This window comes from Ixodes scapularis, unplaced genomic scaffold (assembly GCF_016920785.2).
Source record: "Ixodes scapularis isolate PalLabHiFi unplaced genomic scaffold, ASM1692078v2 PGA_scaffold13__105_contigs__length_92229423, whole genome shotgun sequence".
Taxonomy (NCBI): Eukaryota; Metazoa; Arthropoda; class Arachnida; order Ixodida; family Ixodidae; genus Ixodes; species Ixodes scapularis.
Window position 1 is genome coordinate 86,051,976 of NW_024609839.1, and position 24,776 is coordinate 86,076,751.

Genomic DNA, 24,776 nt, shown 5'->3' on the forward strand with positions numbered 1-24,776 from the left:
TATCTTTCGTACGAAAATATTTTATTCATTTATCTTTCAAAAGATGTTTTCATGCTTCCACAGTGTGCACAAGAACTGGACACGCAATGATGTAGAATGAACTTGAAATAGATCACAGAATGTAATCCACTATTTAACTTTATCGGGACGCACGGCTATCGCCCATGCACCAATGGTGTAGCGGAGCCAGATAAGAAAGAGGTCTCGACCCATTTCCAGCCAGCTCCAGAAGGGAACCACCTTGGAACCTGCAAAAGGCATCGTACGATGAGGTCCCAGTAGAAGCCTTAGAGCCTTGCCTACTGACCTTCGATTTCAGTCCAGTGAACAGCCACCTCTCTAATGGGGAACTTGAGCCTCTGCGCTATGTACAGCATCTCAACGTCGAAGGCCCTGGAGGCACCCAGAGAATACCGAACACAGGACAAATAGTGTGGATGAAACTATGTTTAGAAAATAAGCGAGCTGGTGACTGTTAATCTTAGACAGAGAAAAAAGGTTCCTATAGTCTGTCACAGGTCTAGAATAGAGGGGCAAGCCCCTCCCTCAAGCTCTCTGCTCGCCATGAATGGTAGTTTTCTCCTTTCCACTCGTTGCCTCTCCAGCATTCGACGTAAACAACTTTTTGGGAGGAGTTTGTCCTGCTTTTCTTAAAGGGGCACTGACAGATCAAAATCATTTTTTTTTTAATTATCCGAAACGATTGAAAACAATGCCAGGACATTACCCTCAAAATTCGAAATTTGGGAATTCAGTATTTGTGAAGTAAAAAAACAATTTCCAAATGCCGAATTCGAACTTCCCGCGCTATCCGCGCCGGTGCATTGACATCAAATATTGCGGAGTCCTGAGAGTCCACTTTCTTTCACGACTCCCTGCTGTTGCCATGGCGACCCAAAGCGAGGAGGAAAGGAGCCAGCGCCGGCGGACCGGTTTTCAGCGGTGTCGCCTGTTTTCTGTGGGGGGATACAAATACAGGAGACGGCACCACAACAAACTCCCGATTTTTGGTATTTCAAAAAGAAGGGCCGTAGTGCGTTCGCAGTTGCGTTAAAAAACATGTTTTAGGATTGCCGTTATTAAATGTTATAGAGATGTCGCCTACAAAGCTTTTAAATTTCGTGATTCTTGACGTCACGAATCAAAAGAAGCGAGGAGGCGAGAGGCGGGAGAATCAAATGACAAAAAATAAAAAGGCGCGCAGGGAAATGTTTTTTGCAATGCGTTTTTTTTTCCGTGTCTATGACTGCAACTTGCATCGTTTTAGACAATAAAAACAAATTCTATTTTGGGGTGTCAGCGCCCCTTTAACCTGCAACAGACCATAGGGACACAAGAGACTTCTCAGTCATAGCTTGTCTCCTTTCACAGACAGGCCAATGATGTTTGTTCCTTGTAGTGTCACTGGCCCCGGGATTTCTGTTATTTCTTTTTCAATGTCAATAAAAACTTCCCCCTGTTTGCCCAGAAATACCACAAATTGACTGTGTTTACCCTTCTCCCGCGGCACTCACCATCTCTCCACATGAAGTGAGGGGAACAGGTACCGCGCAGCCTCCCTGGAGAACAGCTTGAAGCCGCACTGAGTGTCCCTCACTCCCCGAACGGCAAACAGCCACACCAGCAAGTGGAAGCCCAACATGAGGAACGTGCGCAGGATAGACCTCTGTGAAGAGAATGCAAGTGGTGACCGACCAACCTGACATGGCGGCAACCGAGCGAGCGTCTGCTCACCTCTGCCATAGACTCCTTCTCCAAGTGGGCACGGGAGCCTACCACCACTGCCGTGGGGCTCTGTGACAGAGACAACTGTAAGGATCAACACTCGAGACTGTTACAGGCCGACCTGTTGGAAGAGCGTGTCTGCCTCTTGCTCGAGCTTGTCCAAGTCCGAGAAGCGAGTTGCACCGTCCGCGTCTGCAAACAGCAGACGCTCGCCCCGTGCGCTCAGCATACCCTGCAGAGAATAGGAGCAGAGCACCATCAACTTTTAACCAGCAATCTTCCAGACGACACATACCAGGCGCACAGCTCCTCCTTTGCCCCTGTTCCTGACTAGCGTGAGGACCCTGACTTTGTCCGAGCCCCACTTGAGGCAGTAGCTCAGCCCCACCTCCGAGGTGCGGTCGCGGCTACCGTCGTCGACGACGATCACCTCGTAAGTAAAGTCGGGCTGCTTCGCCCGCCTGGCTTCCAGGTATTCGAGGCACTCGTCCAACATTGGCGGTACTGCGGTTCAAAGAGTATCATAATGGGTGAGTGAGCGAAGTATAGGCTGTCCACAATGGATCTTAGCACTGTAAAACTACCCCGAAAAACTTGGTGCCTGTGCATAGAAAGTTCTAACTCTCATTGAATACGCATTTAGGTGGAGCATTTCACCTTGTGAAATTTGAAGGCGTAGCTCTCTTTCTGCGAAAAAGGAGACCAACGAACTTGCCGGGGTCAACGGCATATCTGTTCCTAAACAACCAAGTTAGCGATGGTTATAACTTGTGGCGCCATCTCCCGAGGCACAGCGAACAGATGACACACTCTGTCGTCTGCTCGCTGCGCCTATCGGGAGATGGCGCCACAAGTTACAACCATCGCTAACTCGGTCGTATGCAAACATGTCCACCGTTGATTCTGGTAAGTACGGTGGTCTCATTTTCCACAGGAAGACAGCTACACCTTCAAATGTTCTAAGACAAAAAGCATCACCTATATCCAACCATTTCGTCGTTTACCCTGAGACTGGTGGGATTTTTTGAAGAGCAGAAGTAACAGAAAAAACAGACAGGTCTCAATGGCAAAAAGCCTGCTTCAGGTACGATTAACGAGAAAAGAGTCAAGGTACAGGCTAGCTGGTGGAAGTCAACCATTTTGTCGTTTACCCTGAGACTGGGGGGATTTTTTGAAGAGCAGAAGTAACAGAGACCTGTCTGTTTTTTCTGTTACTTCTGCTCTTCAAAAAATCCCCCCAGTATCAGGGTAAACGACGAAATGGTTGACTTCCACCAGCTAGCCTGTACCTTGACTCTTTTCTCGTTAACCTATATCCACATTCGGCGAAATTGAGTTTTCTATGGGCAGGTGCCAATTTTTTCGGTTCGTTTTACAGCGCTAGGATCCGTTGTGTACATACTACAGTTGCATGATCAGCCGCCACTTACGGCGCTTCTCCTCGTCGTAGGCCGGCACGATGACTGACAGGCGCACGCTGGGCTCATCTTTGAGGTGCGCGAATCGGTGTCGTACTCCTGGGCGAGACGGGTCCTTGAAGTACAGCTCTTCTTCGTGGCGAAGCACAACGGGTAGCTTGCTTGCCGTAGCGTACAGCACAGTACAGAGCTGCGTCAGAAGAGGATTGGACACTCGTCAACGCTACTTTCCACGTAACCCCCGGCTGTTCACGTCGCAAATCGTTCGGGTCGGTCACCAATATTTTCTACCGTTGCACTACTTACGCGTTCAGTATGTACACCGGAGATTGTGTCTATACTCTGTTTCATACTTAGCGTACAACGCCTTCAAAGCTACTGGCGCGAGCGCGTGGCTTCTTCTGTGGTTTTGTTTGCGCGAGAACGCGTGCAAACGATCAACGAGATCAAGCCTCGCACTCGCGCCAGTAGCTTTGACAGCGTTGCACGCTAAGTATGAAACAGAGTGTAGGGCTTTTGTGTACGAATTTCAGTATCAACAAACAGCTGACGTGCACTCTTTACGCGTTTATTTAACGGATTAGGGTTTAGGACGGGTACGTTCGCGGTTGAAATCGATCCCAGAAAGCGTTCTCATGCGCGTCATGTGTTATTTCACTCACCAAGATCAAGGAAAAGGCGCAAAAGGACGCCAAATAAAGAAGAACTGTTCCCCAGTCCACGTAGTACAACATCGCTACCGGAGAAGAAGCCGACAAAGGCTGCGTTCGAATCTTGCTCCGCAGGGCGTCAATAACGTTGGAGGTAGGTTGAGTTTGTCAAAGTGGTGACTCTTTGTACTCTCACATTCAAAACTTCAGTATCCCCAGGAACCCAAAACATTAAAAAATCGTGCTTAATAATTTAGACCGTAAAATCACTCGTGGAGAATGGTGGGTAACTAAGATCACTCAGATGGTTACATGTGGTTTATGCAATTTCGATCTCACATCACGAGTGAAGTTTTCGACGTGTCGAAACAAATGGAACATGCTGACCGGCGGATCCGGAAACGGGCGATCAGTTTAAAAATGGCGGCAGAATTCAGGTACGCACGTGAACGGTTTAAAACATGTTTTGAAACTCAGTATTTTATGGAATGAGAATGCATGCAAAACTTAATTTCAATCTCCACAGGCTGCTTCAGTCTCGCCTTCACTTGGGACAACGACAGGCGAATGTGAGTTTAGCTTAGAAGTCGACTATTGTGATTCTTCGTTTGTGACACGCTGTCGTGGGTGCAGGGAACCTACGTCCGGTCCGATGGACGGGATCTAGGGGAAAGGCGAGATACGGCCCTGAACATAGGTAAGAATGACAAGAATTTATTGTGAACCGAGCCTTCACAGTGTGCTTCCGTCGATTAGGGTCCATTTCAACCGCAGACGGCTCGGCGCTCGTCAAGATGGGCTGCACCACCGTCGTATGTGGCATTAAAGCGGTAGGCAAATGTTCACAATTTCCGTGCTTCCATAGTCGCCAGATTGCATGCCGCACCGAGCCATTGTGTGACTACAAGAAGAGTTGAATCACGAACAAACGTCTGCGCTCAAAATGTCGCCCATGTCATACTTCCTCCCTCTCCTGTGGGTGGGCGTTCATTCGGGATTTTTTAGCTGTAATCACTTGCAGGATGTGTTCGTGATCGCGTGATTTGCCGGGATGCCCACCCTCCCGTGGGAGTTGCCGCTACTTTGGATGGGATGTTTTCAAGTTTTAGTAGGTAATTCTAATAACTCCGATAACAATACTGATAATACTGATAACTCCGATAACAATAAAAATGCGCAAAGGCGTAGGCAGAGTACCGGGTATCGTTATCGGAGTCATCAGAACAATTTTCTAAAACTCTATTGTTTGTCGCGAGAGTTGAATTTTGCATCTGATGTCGTGGATCCTAGCCGACCAGATTCCATATAAGTGGCCCACTTTGAAACTCTGCCCTTGTAGGTACAGTCTCCTGCAATATGAAAGACCCACTGGGAGCACGTGGCCGAGACGTTGGCTAGCGGGAGCACTGCACTTGCTGCGGGTGGTTCCATTCTACCTTGAGGGGAGGACGACTCGCTCGGGGCTCAGCAAAGCGTGCTTATCAGTTTCGGTTTCGTGGCGGAGAGCAGTTCGTCAGGGTCATGCCACCGCTTTGTCCTACTAACGCCGCAATTGCTGTCTGAGAGAGATTGACCTAAGCCAAGGTGATTATTCTGACTGTCAAAGTACGAGATCTGTGCCATCCTTCTAGCCAATGAATGCGCACTTCAACAAATTTTATCTTTTAAATATAGGACTCGGGTTTAACTTTGATATTGGTTTATTTAACAGCGCCTGTTTTGACATTGGACACCAAGAAGAAGTGCTAAAAACAGGGATGACTAGATTTACCATTTCTTTAAATTGCCTGAGACTGAGGCAAGAAAACCATGAAGCATCAAAACGTGTAAGAGAAAGTCTGAAAAGGGAAGTCTGTGTCCTTGGAAAGCGGAGGTTGTGTGTGCGGGGGCTGGCAACCTTGGGAGTAGGGGTATATGAGAGAGAGAACTAAATAAACCTTTCAGCTGTGTTCGAGACGTTGTCTTCCTATCACTTTGCCTTTCTCTTCCACGTTTTGATGCTTCATAGTTTTCTCGCCTCAGTCTTGGGTAATTTAAAGAAATGGTAAAAACTCCACCAGCTCACCTGCGCTCTCACTGTTATTTCGATGACTAGCTTGTTTTCAGCCTTTGCGACCATATCTCTAGGCTTGCATCGCCGATGAAGTGTGCTCTTCTGCTACACCAAAACGCAAAACTGTTAAGCATGTTCAGGCCCGGTTGAGCCCCGAGTGAGTGTCCTCCCCTCAAAGCAAAATGGAGTCAGCTGAAGCGATCGTGGCGCCCCCGCCTGCCGCCATCTCAATGACGCACACTAAGTGGGTCTTTCATATTACAGGAGACTCTACTTTGTTTGATGGCTCAAGGCAAGTGTTGAGTCCACTGTGCATTTCAAAGTAATCTTGCCGTTCTGACCCGGATGGGAACCAAGAAAAATTGGAGTAGGTTTGTAAACTGACAGCTGAAGCACTCTTGGAGGTGCAGCACACGAAAAGGAGGAAGAATGCACGATGACAGTCGAAGTTACTAAAATTGTCTTTTTTCTTTCTGTCTCTACACCTGTATGTGCAATCCCAGTACTGCCATATTCATTTTCAATCAATCATTATTTTTCTAAGGTGAAAGGGAACTCTTCGTGGAGGGTCCAAAGGCACAAAAGGCGAGATAAAATCGCCTGACAGGGTGTTGATGGCCTACATTGGGGGCAAGGTTTAACAGCATGTTCAAAACAACACAGCACACACATAAAAAAAGAGTAACGACAGCCTACGCATGCATACCTAAACAAGTGCATGTACAATTTATTTTGAAAAGGCCGATTAAGCCTTCTTCCAGGATAGGAAGCATGCTCTTTAACATCTGATGCGACTTTAAGCCCCTTGTGGAAACAAAAATTTAACATTTGGAGGGTAGCTGGTTTAATGGCTAGTGGGATATTCACGTGATAAATGTTTTGCGGTTAATTTGGTTTTGCGAAATTGGTTATGTCACAAAGGGATATATACGGTATACAGTTTACGATGTGTCACGATTCATGCAGAGCTTTTCCTTTCCTTCTCCCAGGAACTGGCAGAGCCAAGCGTGAGCGAACCCAAGTGTGGTTTCATCGGTGAGTCTGGTACACCCATTGTTAAGCCTACCTGCCTCCTCCGTGCCTTGTTGGCTGCCTTCCAGTGCCCAACGTGGACCTGCCGCCCCTGTGCTCGCCCATGTTCAAGCCGGGACCACCAGGTCCCCAGGCCCAGGTGCTCAGCACCATGATGCTCGATATCCTGTCAAAGTGAGCCTCTCAATGAACCATTTACGAAAGTTCCAAAAGACCATCGTCATGCTGCTCCTCTTAGAGCACCATGCTGGAGTCTTGGAACATCATGATGGTGTTCTTCTTGGAGCACCAAATCCCAAAAGGCCAACATCAAAATGCTCCTCTTGAGGGATCATGGTGCTGAGCACCATGATGTTCGATGTCCTGTCCAAGTGAGCCCCTCATTATGGACTATTTACGAAAGTCCCAAAGGCCATCATCAGGATGCCTTTCTTGGAGTACCAAAGTGGAGTTCCTCTTGAAACACTTCGAGAGGGCTGCTCTTTGTGAACCAAATCCCAAAAGGCCATCATCAAGATGTTCCTCTTGGAGCATTGTGGTGCTCAGCACCATAATTCTCAATGTCTTGTCCCAAGTCCTAGAGAGCCCCTCTCAATCTCTTATAAAAATCCCAAATGGCCATCATCATGGTGCCTTTCCTGAAGCACCGTGATCAAGTTCCTCTTGGAGAGCCACCATGTTGCAGGAAAGGGCAAATTTTCCTCGGGTTAGTATGAAAAGAACCTTCTAGAAGCCCAAAAAAGAAAAAAAAGCCAAGTCTCCTAGCAAAATGTTGGCCGGTGATTTTAGGATGTTATTTTTATTTCTTCCAAACATTTTTTTTTTCTTTTTAGGCAACAAATTTGTGTTTGCAGCTTATGTGTAGAGAGTTGCAACAGGGTCTTCAGTTAGCAGCTCTAGGAACTTGAATACAAGCTTAGTAATTTACAATTGCAAGTGCAGTCCCTGTTTGGAGACACTAATTCTTGCAACTTAGAAAACTGACCTTTTGTTTTGTATCTAATGTGGTGAGCACCCATAAACTCCTGGATTTGAGAAATCTTGTGCTTGTGGCATTGTATAATTTTGTGTCATCATGCTAAAGACATTGAGAAATCTCGCGAAATAATAGCCTTACGAGCGAGGTACAGAAGGGAGAATCTAGGATGCCTGGCAGGATTTCCGCTAAAACAGCTAGGTAGGTTTTGCAAATTGTGGATGAGTTCAAAGACATAGCAGGCATCATTTTAACCTCCCTGGAATTAACTTTGTTTTCCTACCAGCTCCAACTGTGTGGACCTGGAAAAGCTGTGCATTGAAGAAGCCAAGGTGGGTACTGATCTTCATATCAAATGGAAGTGACTTTGTGTCCTGCTGGTTAGTTTAGACAGCGACATCCAAATCTGAGTATACCTCTGCTATAAAGTTAATGCTTCTGACTTTCAATGGGGCTCGATGAGCTGCACCCACACCTGTTTTATGTCGTTCGACTCCAGAGAATTGCCTTCAGAACTATGTGTTCTGGACTCACTTCTGTAATCATGGTCCAAAGCTTTCACCACTTAGTCCAATACTAGAGGCGCTAAACAGCTGGTGCACGAGTATTTCCCTTCTAGAGAGCTTGGCATTTCCGTCTTCAAGGGCATTTTCGAGTTTCTGTTCAGTTGGATGACTGGCAAGACTGTAGCTATAGGTATGCCATGATGAAGGCAAGATGCTAAAACATGTGGTTTTGAAATGCACGGGGCTTCATCCTGCCCTCCCTGAAGAGGTAATGGATATGGCAGTAGAGCTGTGTTATGTTGGCAAGTTTAGATGAACCAAGAGAAAAAAAGAGTCTGAAAGGGTAGGTTAAATGATTGGTGCGAAAGGTCTAAAAAAGTGTGATAATACACAAAGTTGGTGGGGTAGGTTATTTAACAAGAGACGGAATTTGGAGCAAAATGTAAATGGGAGGAAGGTAGATATTTCTAAGTTAGGTGGCACAAGCTACTGCCTGATACAAAGGGTATCTTCCCATTCATTGATCCATGTGCAGCTGCTGATCTTGGTGACCATACGGAAAGCGTTGTACTTGTTGCATTGCCGTAGAGGATCACTGCTGCTTTGCATGTGCAGTTGTGCTGGTGCCTCCAGCTGGACCTCACCTGCCTGGATTACGACGGGAACCTGGCCGAGGCGTGTGTGCTGGCTGCCACGGCTGCGCTTTCCTCACTCACATTGCCCAAGGTATTTTGAATCCTCAATCCTACACTGGCTTCCCAGACCAGGAAACTTCTTTCAGAAAACTAACGATAGGCTTGTGCGCTGGATGAAGGCATATCTACAGAACCTAAAAAGGCTAGGTCTTCTAGCCTTCCAGTTTTGTCAGGAGTGCCTCAGGGCTCTGTGCTTTTGCACCCTTTTCGCTGCTTTTCCACCACTTGGTGGCGGGTATGTCGACGGGTCATTTCTTGTTTCCGTATTTTATAAACTGCATTCGTTTCTTTTCTGATCTAAAATACTGAACAAAAACTACTTTTATAAATAATTGAAACGGTCCGCGCTACTTATATTTTGTATTTCGACTAAAAAGAAGCTTTTAGCGGCTCTGACCAGTAGTAAGCCCAGGACCAAAGACGTCACATTTTGCGCGCTTTCGGTACCGCGGGTCGCCTTGTCGGTGGAGGAGGTTTCCGCGTCGTCCAGTTAAAATATGACACACTGATATTTAGTTATTCTCTCCGTGCCCGCTGGCTTGCCCGAACCCCAAGAGACGTAGAAACCCCAAAAAGGTAGATGCTTAAATATGATTGCAGGGCCCCTTTAAACAGCTGGACCTTTGCCCGCTCCACCTGCACCGTCAAGTCGCCAGGTTAAAGTTTCTTTATTTACTATCATATAGCAGCTCTGGCCTGCGAAGTGAACACTATTTATTTCCAGCGCCACACAGATCACAAGACTAAACGACTCTAAAGTACCTAATACGTCCATATTTTGCCAGAACTAAACCTTTTCAAAAATCCTTTTTTCCAAACACAATTGAGCAGTGGAACTGCTTGTCGTCATTGCTTATTGAAAGCGCAAATGTTGAATCATTTGAGCATCTGCTAGTGTCACAACTCCCGCATGGGCAGCTCTGCTGCCTGTAGTATCTGTAAGTAAAAAAAACTAATGAAAAAAAAGGAAGACGATTAACAATTTCCTGTAATGCCGAATTAGAGCGCAGCTCTGAGGAGGAGGGGGGAACGGAGAGGAAAATATGCCCCTCCTTCTCTTCTATACCCTCTCCACCTCCCCCCTCTCCTCTCCTGCTTCCCATACTCCTCCTCTATTTTACCTCCCCTCCTCCTCCCTCGTGGCGTCACTCGTGAAAGTCACTGTGAAGGCCGTGACCTTCACAAGTGACCTTCGTGATGTCACTTGTGACCCCAGTGACGTCACTTGTGAAGGTCAGGACCTTCGTTGTGACCTTCGTGATGCCATTATAGGAAATGTCCCATAATGCAATGTGCGGTTATGCCGACAACGGCGACGCCGCTCAAACTGGAAACGGGCGCCTAAGAGCTACGCTCTAATAAATCAAAACGGGCGACATGCTTATGCACAGTTTAGTGGCTCTTGGCGAAAGATAAACATATGACTGGTTGAACGAGCACGTAGCTTCCAGCAAGCCGTCAGCTTAGGGGTGAATGGAATAGGGAGATGGTGCCTAACAATGTTACAGGTGTCGACGGCTGAAGGCAAGGTGGACGTGCTGCTGGAGCGCGAGGCGGTCGGGGTCAGCCCGGGCCCCCTGGCGGCGAGCTTTGCGGTGCTGGCCGACGACGTGGTGGTGGCGGACCCCACTCACGAGGAGGAGTGCCTGGCACAGGAGACCTTCACCGTGGTCCTCGCAGCAGACGACACACTCTGCACCGTCCACAAGCCAGGTGGGCACCGACCTTGTCGCGGCATGGAAATTCAGACGTCGGCTACTTGTCGATTTGAGATTTTCATAAGCTGCTTGGTATACGTGCAGAGTTTCACACATTTCTCGGTTTTCCAAGATGCTTGACAATGGTTGTTCTACTTTGAGAAATGTAGATATCTTTTACCGCTTTTGACTCTAAAAGACTTCTAGCTTGTGATGTCACCAAAAAATGCACTGCATCGCCGAGCAAAAGACTTCATCCCTGACCGGATTTGAACCTATGATTTTAGCATGTGTGTTAGGGACACGCTAACCACTGCATCAAAGTGGTAACCAGGGAGAGAATTTTCTGGGCACTGAATTTTTATACTATGTCAATTCCAATGTGTATTCTATCCCCTTTCCTAAATTCCGGTTTTTGTGATGGGAGCTGGTGCTGACAAAACATTCTCATAACTCATTTCGAGTTAAAAGAAAACTAACACCCCAAAGGTATTTTTTTCCCCCCCTAAAACAATGCAAATTGTGGTCGTAAACTGCAAACAAATACCACAATGAAAAAAAAAAAATTTCCCCACACAAATTTTTTTACATTTTTGTTGCCCTTCTCTCCCTCTTCTCACCTCCTTGCTTCTTTTTATTTTTGACATAATCAAGTATTAATTTTAGAAGCTTCGTAAGCGACATTTCTATAATATTTGACATTTCTATAATATTTAATAACAGCATTCGTAAAACATGTTTTCTGCACTTTTTGAAATATCGAAAATCGGAATCCGGGGTGATTTTACCCCCTGCCTTTTCATCCTCCATCGGAAAATATGCGGGCGCTCGGCATATGTAGCAGCGAGGATGATTTGTGGAATCGGACGAAGTTGTCTTTTTTAAGTGTCCGACGACCTCCCAGACTTCAAAAAGGAAATCGTCAAACAATAAAAAAAAGTGGGTTTGGTGTCTGTGTACCGTAGTTTCGGTTGAGACTGCCCCGGGGGAGCTTTTCACGCAGAACCGGCGCTACGTGGCCCCTCATGTCGCTTGCAAAAGTCCACTGCGCGTTCTCTTCGACCTCACCCCGTTTCGAAGAATTCAAGATCGCTGAAAGGGCTGTATAAAAACTTCAAGCGTCGTCTGCACAGTGACAGGTGGCTCGCATAGAGAAGAGCGGTTGATCGCGGGACGCGGGAGAGCTCGACGCTTCAAGTCGAGACGGTTCGGAGGCGTGAGAGAAACTCGAGTTGCAGGACGACTCAATCTTTGACGTCACTGCACTGGCATCACAAGGGGAGGGAGGGCGGAGCGGACCGGGGTGCAGCGCTCAGGGGGGTCTCGCAGCGGGCCACGAGAGCGGGGGGGTGTCACGGTGGGCTATTGCCCCGGGTCCCGCTGACCCTCATGACGGCACTGTGCCCGGGAACTTCAAATTCGGCTTTGGGAAGTTGTTTTTGTTACTTCGCATATGCAGAGTTCCCAAGCTTCGAATTTTGGGGGTAATGTCCAGGCATTGTTTTCAATTGTTTGATATTTTGACCTGTCAGTGCCCCTTAAAAGTATCTATTGAATGAGCTAATAAAAACAGGGCCAAAGGCAAAAAAAGAAAGGAACGTACGAGCGCATACTGGCATCTGCATTCTTTCAAGCAGTGGAAGTCACGCCCTGTATAATCTCCAACAGAATAAGAATGGCAGGGCGAGTCTTTCAAGCCCTTCACGCCTTCAGCCGTGTGCGCGCACTTGAGGTGCACGGAAGGCCCAAGCATCGTCGAAGGTAGGAAGCTCATGCCGGAGGCGGTACAACTGAGGCTCCTTCCTGCCCTCCTCACCTTGTCGGCAACGAGTCTAATTTTACGTCGGTCCCATTTCTCACCTCTGGCCCGGCGCGGACAAGTGGAGGAGGCATGGTCTCGGAGAGGAGTTGCCACAAACTGCCGGAAGTATTCGGGCGCTCTCTTGGACTAGAGAGGACGGTTGGAATGCGCCAGTGTTTAGAGGAGAGAGAGTGGCGCCCTGAAAAAACTGGCTGCGACGATGCATAGTTTTCACATTGCCGGCAGGGCTGGCGATACCAGAGCATGGACGAGGTCCTTATCATTTGCATTGTCTCCTTGCCGGATCTGTGCCTGCTGCACCAGTCGAAACTTTAGCACACTTACACGCTTCACACATGCTTTAAGTCTTCTAAAACTTAACTGATTTAAGGATTTCCGATGCTGCTCAGCATGTTTACTAATTATTTGCGAACTATTATTGCACTACTTAATATGTTTAATGCAATCCCAGTTTTGCTGCCGAGGCTGGCCGTTTCTTACCGAAAGTGTTCTTTCAAACCGCCTAGTTACGGGAATTTATTAGTTTTCATAGCAACACTGGGCATATCCCGTGTAATGCAATCCATCGTCCGAGAAATCGTCTGCAAAGAAAAAGGCTGCAGCAGCGAGCACAGTTGGCTCAGGACGGTTCGGAACGCATTTTGTCAACAGGCGGCTCCTTCCTGAGCCCGGAGCAGATGTCGGACCACCTGGAGCAAGCCCAGAGACTGGTCAAGGACAGCCGTACCCTGCTGAACACGGCGCTGGCCACCGCACCTCGCCCCTGAAGAACACCAACAAGCCGAGAGCACGCAAGAACCCTTTATTGGGTCGTTGCTAAAAACACAGACGGCCTTGACGAGTCTTCCTCCGGACGAAGCTCGGTTGTATATATAATATAGACGCTCGTGCCGCTTCCACATTCCGTGTGTGCAGTATGTACAGGCGTTTGCGATGGTCAGGAGTCTGCGTCGACTCGGAAAAAATAACTATGCGATGGCAGTTCCGGAACAAACGCCCCAAGGTGACGACGATGGGACGCCCGTTTAAAAAAATGACGGCTCCAGGTAAAAATGGTTGGGCCAGATGAATACCAGCTAGGAAACAAGGCCCGCACATGACGTCATCGTCGGCGGACTTCCGACCGGCCCCAAGCAACAAACATGCCAAAGCTCAACAAGAGTCGCCGCAAGGCGGCAGACGCGTACACGTCACGTGTCGAGAGGTGAAGGCGGTGACATTGACGCGAGCTAGGCTGCGTGGATTCACTAATGGTGATGCTTGGGGGTGAAAGGAGGAGGCCTTGTCCCCTAGGTGGTACTATTGGCCAGATGCAATCTTTTAAAAGCTTTAAAAATGGGAAGGAAGGCAACTGTCCTAAAATGGGCGCGGCGGGCGTCTCGTGTTAAAAAGCGGCGGGGCTGCCGCTACGTTTTTCCCGGCTTCTTGCGGTTGCGCGGCCGACCGGCGCTGGCTGGTGCGGTCGAGCCCTGCTGCCTCTGGAGCTGCTTCTGGAGTGCCATCTGCAGTTGCGGGTTGCTGTGGCCGCCGGTCGGACCTGCGTGTGGCCCCCAACGTTAGCAGCCCGTCGAAGACTGACGTGCACTTCATTCATTGCCGAATCGATGGGGCCATAGAGTTATTATAATGTATAATAGAGGTTCAACTGCCGCTAGTGTCTATGCGACTTCCGGGACGCAAATTGAAGCAGACAGAAACCAGTCTACTTTTGTGACGCTCCTGTGCTTTCCTATGGGAAAATGCGGGTGGATTTTGCTTCTTCGCCAGAAAATAATGTGGAACACTTTTGTTATTTGGGCTGTACCGAATAGTATGTACCTTTATTAACACTGTAAAAGTGTAATTGCTTTAGTTAGCGAATTTTTCTTCATCATTGAACAATATTTAACCTTGTTATATTTCAGGCCCAAACATGTGTGCCACAGCAAAATAACAATCGAAAGGAATATAGACTGTGTTCAAGGTTCGCCAGCATTCCATTGGCACTTGTATATTGCTATTATGCCAGTCATGTCACTATATAAAAATGACCCCGTCTTGCATCTTTGCGAGCAGTTAAACATTCAAAACGTAAAGAATAAAGTATGTGGGCTATGAAAGGTGTCTATTTTTATTGTTTTCCATGCCGGCCAGCTTTTATCGAGCACTTGTTCTCAAAGATTTCGAGTGTGCGGATGATGTTTTCAAAGTAGAACATGCATCTTCACACAGATCAGAAAGAATAAAGTGGTACTTATTGCAAATCGGACTATATTATGTGGCCTTCAATTTATTTTGACTGTACATGCACAGGGAGTTACTGATCCTGTGTTACTGCATAGTTCTTGCCGTCTCTCTTGGTTTTCCACGTGTTCTTCATTCGTTTAGCACATATATCCCCATGCTGAAAAGCGCCGACATCGTGTTCATGCTGACAGTATCCGACAGTGCACATAAATACATGTACGAAGCCGTTTTTAATGCGACAAATTTGAAGTAAAAACGTTGTAATTGACCAATTTTTTTGTCTGCCTGACTGAGAAATGTTCTAAGTTACTAGTACCTATGACTTATTCCGGAAATTTGCTCTTATGATCGAGCGCAGGAAGAAAATGGGCTCACTTTTTCCCATAAAAATGCATTACCGGAAGTCAATTTTCAAATGGGTGCAGTCTGCTTCAATTTGCGTCAGTTGAACCTCTAGCGTACATTATAATAACACCATGGATGGGACGGCGGAAGCTACGTGCTCGGACCAGTTGTACGTCAATCTCTCCACATTATCACGCTCTTGCGTATATTCCATTTCAGTCGGACACAGCGTTGCCAAAGGCACGTGGGCGAGGGCGCAACACGCACAGTTGGAAACAAAGGAAGGAGGAACCTCCCCTTTTGTCCAGACGTTACTTTCCTGACTTCTGGCACTGCACCAAACCCACACTCGTTTCCACGGCACTGCACCAAACCTACACTTGTTTCCACCTCAAGAACTGTAGTAAAAAAAAAGTCGGGCTCGTCTAAAAGTATTACTAATTCTCTCCTATTATGTAGAGAATTAAGATATATGGTGGTGCATTTCAGATTAGATGTATGTTATCAAGACGTACACTTGCCAAAAGCATTGCTTCTTCGTCTGACAACCATTTTTTGTAAGAACTACTTTGCACGGCGTATGAACAATGCGCAAAACTTTCCTTTTCCAGGTGAAAACGAGTATAGTGAGGTAGAGTACAATCCCATGCGCAGAGAGCGGGGTGGGGTAAAAGCAATTGCGTTACGTGACCCCTCGTTCCGTGACTCTGCTAGAGTTCCCTCGTCCTCTGCGCATGCTGCTAGGGGGCGCCCTCGTCTTGCCAGCCCCGTGTTTCACATTGTGCTAAGATTTGGGTACAGTAGACTCTCATTTAAAGGGGTACCGCAACAAAATTCTGGCACCTATTTTATTGTCAACCACGTTCTGGCCACACCGCAGAAACATAAATGTTTCGCTCGAAAAGACACCGAAACATTATTTAAAACGAACAAACCGAATGCCATTACGTCAAACTACCCATGAATCGGCCGTTCAAAATGAAAAATTAGCCATCCTTTCAAAATACTACTGTGAGATTGTCTTCAGCAGATTTCATTGATCATGTTTAAGGGGAGACCCTGGTCTTGGAAACAAGAAAATAAGGTAAAATCTATAAGTTAAAAACAATATGAATTGTAGGTACTACTACGCTCAGGATATGAACATTTATATAGTTACATCTATTCGAAGTTTCATAACCAGGCTGCTTTAAGGGGCACTGACACCCCAAAGGTCGCTTCCTTTTTTATTGTCTAAAACGATGCAAGTTGTAGTCATTGACACGCAAAAAAATTGAATCGCGAAAAAAAAATTTTTGCGCGCGCATTTTTATTTTTGGCGCTCTTCTCCCCCGCTGCTCACCTCCTAACTTCTTTTGATCGGTGACGTCAAAAATCAGGAAATTTAAAAGCTTTGCAGGCGACATTTCTATAACATTTAATAACGGCAATCATAAAACATGTTTTTTAACGCAATTGCGAACGCACTACGGCCCCAAATACCAAAAATCAGTCCGGTGTGATGTCGCTTCCTGGATTTCTATCCTCCCTCGGAAAACTTGGCGGCGCTCGAGCAGAGGATGATTGGCGAGTCGGCGAAGAAACCGTTTTTTCCCGCGCCGGCACCCTTCTATCCCACTTCCTCACCTCCTCCTCGCTTCGGGTCGTGGTGGCAACGGCGCTTTGCTTCGTGGCGTGGAGCGGAGGTCCGAAAGAAAGTCGACTCAAAGGAGACCGCAAAATTTGACTCATTGCACTGGCACGGATCGCGCGGGAACTTCGAATTTGGCATTTGGAAATTGTTTTTTTAATTTACAAATACTGAATTCCCAAGTTTCGAACTTTGAGGGTCATGTCCTGGCATCGTTTTCAATCGTCTCGAATAAAAAAAAAAAAAAGATTTTGATGTGTCAGTGCCCTTTTAAAGCATGTTTCAAAAATATTTTCCTGTTTTCTCAGAATATTTTTTGTCACAATACAAAGTTTTGCTTACGGTATCTTTGGGTCTAGAACTTGAATACTTTTTTCCGGGTTAAATACCTCGTAAATCGGAAAGAGCAACGAGACTACTATTTTTAAAAAATATTAACCACAAAATTTTTTAATTGGCAGACTTTGTTGACTGATTTCCAACTATCAGCAAACAAAATTCAACTCATGATTACTTTTTCGGGATTGAAACTAAAATTATAACAATGGTTTCAGTACACCGTATATACTGAAGATGCCACCTGCATAGGTGGCGAAACGTCTGTACCTTTTGTTATGTTAAGTCGGAGTAAACCTTTTCAATCAAACTCCAGGAAGCCACAAATTTTATTTGTATTGTCAGAAATTCATCTGAATATGTTGCAACATAAAATTATGATTTGTTATATGGATAACTACACATACAAAGCAAATATTTGATGATTTACTCTACACAGGCCTACTAATCATAAGCATGTATGCCACACGAAACATTGGAGAAATGTATAAGACGAGTTTTTTTATTCCTCAAGAATTTTGTCTATTGTAGACTCGCCTCGAAACAAAATTAAATTTATTCATCCAGCATAAAAAGTCGTCTATTGTGGGCCGTCAGCCCCGTTGCACGCGCTTTTTACCGAGCACCGGTGTTCTGCGGAGAAGCAACACCCACGGTAGCGAACTTTGAAAAGTGTTGCTTCCCCGCAGCGCAACGGTGCTCGGTAAGAAGTGCATCTACGGGGCCGCAAAAACAAAAAGTATGAATAACACGAAAACGCCACTCGAATTAAGCGGCTTTTAGATACGTTAAAAACATAGCAAGACAACCGAAATTCCTAAATTTCTTCGAATTAAAGAGAAGTAAGAAATATCCAAGTTCCAATTATTGCGAGCATATCGATGAGAATGGCAGTGCACGTCGTTCAAACGTCCTGCCTCCAGCACGAAATGCCACAGCGTTGTCGAAAGTAGGAAGCTTGCGCCGGACAACTGAAACTTTCCCCTGCCGTTCTATTTCTGTCGTTATGCGGAGCGCAAGTTTGTCCGCTTCTTGCGCAGGGGTTGCAGACGTCGAAACGCCGAGCTCCAATTGGAAGAATGGCGGGTAGACCTCAATGCTAGCTGCCTTTAGGTCTGCCCACTATCCCTCCGATTGGAACCAATTCCAGCTCGGCGTTCTGACATTGCTACAACCCCTGTTAAAGAAGCAGACAAATTGGCGATCCGCGTGGCATTTTCCGGCGCGTTGCAAACCTGGCAACAAGGCTAGAGGTGATCCACCATCTCCAAACGAACGCCCAAACTCACCGGCGGTCGGCATGGTGTGCCGTGGCAATGTTCCGATCAGAGTCTGCTGTCCGCCAGGCACCTGCAACGTGAAATTATGCGTGTGAATGTCCGCTCGCGCATTCGCGTTTTCTCGTGACCGAGCTCTCGCGATCTTTTACGAGAGAACACGCTGGCTGCATATATGAGGTGGCCCTGGAACTGCATCTTACTAGAGCAAAGATTTTACGGTATTCTCAGGAGACTCGGATTTTGACCATTTTGTACAATCGCACGACCGACAGGAAAATCTCCCAGAAAACGCGAATTAACCCCCCACCCCCGGACTTAACAAAGAGTTTTGACCGTCGCAATGGACGGCAGCAACGAAAACGAGGGCTGGCTGTATCTCGCTAGTGCGAGTGGTGCAATAAAAAGGCAATAAAGTTGTCTTCATTTAAATTCATTGACGATTTGGTTTCTTTTTATGCTGCCCCCTCCCTTTTTTTTTTTTTGGCTTAGAAAATTTTTTAGATTTGGTTTCTCCGAACTTGGCAAGTATGCCAATGTATCCATCTACAAAAAATGTTCATTTATAACATCAAAAGTTTTGGAATCCAAAAATGAAAGGATGACGAAAAAAAGTAGGAGATACACAGAAATGCCAGGAGCTCCATGGCTACCCTATAGACCGACACGCTGTTTACAAACAAACCCTCGTTTGCCCACAGGCACTGCGCGTGCGCAGAAACTGAATTCACGTGAAGTGAATCGCATGCGCAGTACCACCGACAGCGCCACCGCAGCTGCGTGACGTCATGGCCGCGTGTTGGTCTATACAGGGCATCAGTGTGTCCCCGTAGTAGATTTCAAAAGAGGCACTCGGTCGCCAGTGTGCGAACCAGTCTCCAGTCCTTCCGGACATCGCGGTGGCCAGCGTTGGTCAGGGTGTTCATACTTGTAGCAAGGACAGGGGCTGTCCCTGGGTGGTCCCCTCCATGCCCGTGCCCACCAGCTGGGCGGTAAGGGCCTGGGTGCCCAGGGTGGTCACCCTCAGGGGCATCGAGAGCACCCCGGAGCCGGAGGTGAGCACCGTCGAGGCCGGGTTCACCATCCCTGCGCACCGGGCCCCGAGCGTGTTAGCGCCCGCCAGCACCTCTGGGAGAACGGTTTGCGTCCATTCGCCCAGAAGTGTTCCAATGCGACGTCCCACCTGGGACTAAGCTCGGCATTCACTTTCACGGTGACATGCTGTTGTTATCGAGGTTTTGCACTGGATCCCCGTTTCTGTCGGGTCATCGTGGCTGGGAAACGTGGTTCCTCTAAATTTACTGAGGAAATTTGTCTACTAGATGTCGTGGTGGTGTACGGCGCGATTGTGCTTAGTCTCCGTGCAGCAAAGTGCGTGGCACCTCAGCCGACGTTCACTCGCAAAACACTAACGAACCGGAAATATTTCTTGTGCTATGTCATAGAGGCTAGCGTAGCCGGTGCTGCAGCCCCGCACTGCCGCGCAAGCACGCGGCATCGACTCTCATCTCATTTGAGCGTCCACTCGAGCGAAGGAGGTGCTAGACGAAGCCACCAGCTGCGATACTGTCGTTCTGGGTGTACCGGGTGGTGTGAGTGATGGAACCCTCGTTACGCTCGTCGATTTGGCTGTGCTACATTCTGCTTCCACTTTTGCAATGAGAACGCTCTCGAAGGCTCTCTTTCCACGCTTGTGCATTTGCCCCCTTGCTAATCTCGAGCGAAAAAGAACCCGTGGGAGTGGCGCACTGACCCGAGGACACGATGACTGCCGAGGTACCCACGCTGGCCCCCTGGCTGGCACAGGGCTGCTGGGGCTGCTGCCCAGGCTGCTCCTGCGTGGGACACGGTAGGAAGCCGATATCGGAATCGGGCAGACTGGGCTTCCACTGTCCGCCCGCCAGCATCCTAGTCTCTGCACCGTCGTGAGCTTTAAGCGTGACCTTCAAACATTAGCTTCAAACGTGAGCTTCAAGCGTTGGCTCAAAGTGCGAGCTCCAAGCATGAGCTTCTAGTGTGAGCTTCAAGGCCCGTTTGGTTAGAACCGAGTTCTTGTGATCTCTTACGACAAGGAAACACAGTGGCGCCATCTATAGTGTGGCACTGGAACTTCATTTCTCCAGAGCAAAGGTTTTGCAGCATTGGAGAAATCAAATCAAATGTATGCACTTCCTACAAGAAATGGTTGTCTATAACCCCAAGAGGTCTAAACGGCTACTTTGTGATACAGTCAAGATACCGAAGAAGACCTCCTCTGCATTTTAATCTCGTCAACGGCTCTAAAACGTCCTCTTGGAATGCTTCTCAATTAAGCCAGTGGCATAGCATGTGCAAACCGGCAGTGCTCGTGCGTGACGCAGACTTGGAATCCCTAAAGCGAGATTGAGTTGCGGTAACCACAGGCCGATGCTTGCAGGTAGAGGAAATTAAGGATTTCGTGAAGTTCCAACAGGAGATCAGGTTCTCTGCAGCCCCGCTAGTTTTCTTTTTCTGGTGTTACTCGAACTTCATTCATGTTAAATCTTGACACAATAGACCCCCTTCAAAAGTGTGCGCCTTCCAGTAGCTGCTGCGCCAATTATCCGAGTTTAGCATTGTTTGGGCATGCACTCTGAGCTTGTAACGGACACGAGAGCTCCACCAACGTTCGGCGTGAACTTGACCCCGCTCGTGTCGAGAATGTTTGGTGTTGAGCGAGGACTCAGATTTGATCGCACGTTTTCTGCCCAGTGAATGGATGGACGGATGCTGATGGCTGTACCCTTTATAAAGGGCGGGAGCTTGCGCCACCTAGCCTAGAAACCAAAAGTATTACCCCTCCCCTCGCCCACCTGAACCAATTTGCTTCCCCTCTGCATTTTTGTAACTATCACCAGGCAGTGCGGGACATCGCCAGGATGGCCTTTGGGGGATCGGGCCCCCAAAAACAACTAAGATTATCACCTGCCGGTGAGAAGAGTCGTCAATTTTCCTTTGATCAAACCTACTCATCTGCCCTACCCCAACACTGGACCCACTGAGAAACGGGGTTGGGACGTTGGGCCAGAGCCATGTGGGAGGGAGTCTCAATTTTTCTCTGTCCCCAGCTGCGCTAGTTAGTTTTACTTCATGGCGGCCGCCAACGTTGCTCAATGGGGTTCTCAAAAAAGGGTCTGAAGGCCCGTTCACACTCTTGCGACCTCTTAAACCTGGGTTCCTTAAAACTTCTTAAACCAGAGAACACACTGGCGCCATCTATTGGGAAGCAGTGTAAACTCGGCGGTCCGGCATATTTTTTTTTTATTTATCGCGCATTATCCTTTCTTTCTTGGCTCGAAAAACTTTTGTCAATGTTATAAACGAGCCTTTCTATGGGTATTACGCACATTTGACCTCGGAAATCCCGCAAAACCTTCGCTCTTGTGAAATGCAGTTCCAGGGTCACCGCATAGATGGCGCCACAATGCCAGTCTGTTCCCTCATTCTAAAACATTTAAGAAGTTTTAAGAGATCTCGTCCCTCTTAGTCGTACTCGGTCGCAAAAGTGTGAACGGGCCTTTAGACCCTTTTGGAAATTCAGTCTGGGAACTTTGATCACTATCATCATCTCGGAATATAGCACTTGCACAAAACTAATGTTGGCTTTCTTGAAGCTCATGAAGGGAGAAGTTGAAAGTACTACCAAGTGGAGGATATATGGAGCCTGTATGCTCGAGGCGTCGGGATGACACGACACACAAATTAGATTCAATGGCTGTGTAAGCGTTTATTTTGGAGTATTGTAAATTAATCTCTCGAAGCAAGTTTGGCACTAAAGCCTTTTGATGGTGGAAATTTAATCGAGGGGCTTTTAGGTTGCCACTTTGCACTGGTCAGTTCTTACGTTCCCACCATTGGAACTGAAACAAACTAAGAAAAAGCAATCAGCTGATCGAAGAACCGATTGTAATCCACCACCGACGTGCGAAAGTGACGGTGCCTGATAAAATAGATTTCATGAACGCCATTAGTCTGTCGAAACTGAAACTGCTTTTCGAGCCGCCAGATGATAGTGAATTTTAAAAAGAGCCTACAGTAATATGACACCCACTTTTCTGGCTGCCTACTCGCTCCAGCTAAAGTGCGGTCCAAAGCAACTCGTTTTTGTGCCACGTAGGCTGTGCGATTCCCGGAAATTGCATATTTCGTGACGTTTCTGCTTTTTCCGGTGCGCTTTCCGAGTCACAACCATATCTGTTGGTTAGGACGGTGCGGCTTTGGGCGAGCGGAGAGCATCTGCGCCAGACGGCGAAGAAACGTGGAGCCCAAACTAGTGCCCTCCACCGATTGGCCGGTGGCAGAAGCACCCTACTATGTCACAGCGCGTTTTCGTGCGCCTTCAGAAAAAGTTGAAGCTTTCTTATGCGCTCCCGGAAGGCGCGAGGAACCAGCGCGACGTCACGAAATACGCAATTTCCAGGAGCCGCACGGCCTATGAGCGCACAAAAACGCGTTGGTTTGGATCGTGCCTTAGCGGATAAAAATGTCGGAGACGTTTGTGCACCTGCGCGTGCAGGGAGCCGGCCGTCCCAACCAGGACGCTAGACTGGGTCACGGGCACCATGGTCAGCGAAATGGGCACGGGCAGCCCCGAGGACAGGTTCACGCCGGCCAGGGACACCTGCGTGGGCGCAAGGTGACGCGGCACTTTTCGGAGACTGGTGGGAAGGCCGGCTTCGATGCCATCTGTCTGGTAGTACTGTGGTGCTTGGAGCGCGTCTCCGACTGGTGTGTTTAGCATCGACAGTGGTCCCCAAGTGGCAACAAACGACGTCGCTTAAGCGGCAAAGCAGAATGTCGGACGCCGCGGCTTTGGTGTTTGGTCGTAGAAGCCCCGGCAAAAAGCAGGAGCAAACACAGCGTTGCCGTCGTCTTGGCTCCTGGCAGGCAAAGATTTCATGAACTTTCAAGCTGAAGAAAGGGACCTGCAGCAGAACAGGCGTCTGCTGGATCCACCACTGCCGCTGTGACATTGACAGGATCGCGGCGGCCGACAGCACGGTACTCCAGCTCCTGTAACCCAAATCGTCGCACTTCCGGACCACTTTCGATGCGTGGGTGGGATAAAACGAAAAAAGCAACGGTCGGAGACGCGTTCCAGGCGTTGTAGCGGTACCGAAACTGGTCCGGTTTCGGTTTGGAAAAATTCGTCATTTCCCGAGCGACCTTTTTGTTGGCCAGGTTTCAACGCCGTAAACTTGTTGAAACTCCGCGCAGTATCTTCGACTGCTGCGGGGGTGTCCACTGCAAGCCGTCACGAGACCGCCGAGCGGTTGGCAGGGCTCACCAGGTTGTGCAGGCCCATGTTCTGAGCGGTGAGGCCGAGGTTTGGCAGGCTAACCACTTCGGACGGCTGGGCTGCTATGCTCACGGGGGGCTTGGGCTCTTTGGCACACAATGTGGCGGCGGCTGCAAGAGGCATTCCAGGACAAAGCAGAAAGGTCTAAGCAAGGGCTTTCAGACTTCTTTTATCTCGAGAAACGACCGTCTTCCTTGATGAAAAGCTTAGGAACTCGTTCTGGTCTTGGCACTGATGGAGTAAAGCAGAGCAGAAGCCTATGGACCTTGTAAGCAATAATGCACATAGCAGGCAGTGTTTCAAACATAGTTACGTGTCCACAGATTGCTAAGGTCCTCCAACAAGAACAGTTTATTTAGGGCAGAAATGACAGAGGAAACGCGGGATTTTAGGCAACCCCCCGGGTTCCTAGGAACACGGCTTGAGACTTTGTGGTCTAGAGAACTGCCTGAACATGCTACCCAACTTTGATTGCAAAGTATCTTAATCGGCGTGGTGGAGGCATGGTTGGACAAATCCCCCTTGGAAGATCTTAACATCCAACTGAAAATTGGCACATCTTGGCCTCGGCAGCCCTTGCACCATTAAACCGTAATCAATCAGTCAATTAATTAACCAACTGAAGATCAACTGACCTGTGTGGCCCACTGAGGCACCCTGAGAGTCCCTCCTGGAGGGGAATAAAACTGTTGTCAGTGAACAGGCAGTGTCACTCGCCCTGTTCCACACAACTTTGCCCTTTCCCCCATTTGCTGTAACCCAGCTACACGTACTACGACCTTAGTGCTGGTTCTTATTTTAATGCAGTAGCATTATTAAGCTACTCATCACAGATTTCTGTCTATCTGGTGTCTGGTCTCCTAATGCACAGTAGGTGTGCACAGTAGATCATTGGAGCTCACTGTTCTTGCACCCCATTGCGCCGTACGTATCTGAAGCCGGAGTACGCACTTCTTCACATTTGCACCCTCTTTGAAATACCCGATGACCTCGACGTCGTCCTAGAGGTTATCCTAGACGTCATCCTTGAGGTTCTCCTAGACGTCGTCCTTGAGGTCTTCCTAGAGCTTG

General features: G+C 47.9%; 3 protein-coding genes across 3 annotated transcripts in view; 1 reads left to right on the plus strand and 2 right to left on the minus strand.

Annotated features, from left to right (window-relative positions):
* On the minus strand, nt 1-4,167 carry LOC8035687 (dolichyl-phosphate beta-glucosyltransferase). The gene is made up of 8 exons (XM_029991523.4): nt 3,806-4,167; nt 3,156-3,333; nt 2,021-2,229; nt 1,847-1,957; nt 1,735-1,794; nt 1,515-1,666; nt 308-393; nt 1-248 (listed from the first exon to the last, which is right to left on the minus strand). The coding sequence occupies exons 1-8, from the start codon at nt 3,875-3,877 to the stop codon at nt 130-132; spliced, it is 987 nt and encodes a 328-aa protein (XP_029847383.2). The 5' UTR covers nt 3,878-4,167; the 3' UTR covers nt 1-129.
* Nucleotides 4,165-13,475, plus strand: LOC8026408 (exosome complex component RRP43). Its single transcript, XM_029991531.3, has 10 exons — nt 4,165-4,230; nt 4,320-4,362; nt 4,427-4,490; nt 4,550-4,623; nt 6,836-6,881; nt 6,947-7,052; nt 8,141-8,186; nt 8,976-9,086; nt 10,564-10,768; nt 13,226-13,475. Exons 1-10 carry the CDS (start codon nt 4,166-4,168, stop codon nt 13,339-13,341), a joined length of 876 nt encoding a protein of 291 aa, XP_029847391.2. The 5' UTR covers nt 4,165; the 3' UTR covers nt 13,342-13,475.
* The window catches only part of LOC8026407 (transcription factor SPT20 homolog), a 22,587-nt gene continuing 11,172 nt past the window's right edge, over nt 13,362-24,776 (minus strand). Inside the window, exons 15-21 of the mRNA XM_029991502.4 lie at nt 24,341-24,375; nt 23,694-23,815; nt 22,911-23,027; nt 20,142-20,223; nt 19,317-19,474; nt 18,401-18,461; nt 13,362-14,111 (exon numbers count right to left, since the gene is read on the minus strand). Of these exons, the coding sequence (XP_029847362.2) occupies nt 13,981-14,111; nt 18,401-18,461; nt 19,317-19,474; nt 20,142-20,223; nt 22,911-23,027; nt 23,694-23,815; nt 24,341-24,375 (706 nt within the window). The 3' untranslated portion in view covers nt 13,362-13,980. The remainder of the gene's footprint in view (nt 14,112-18,400; nt 18,462-19,316; nt 19,475-20,141; nt 20,224-22,910; nt 23,028-23,693; nt 23,816-24,340; nt 24,376-24,776) is intronic.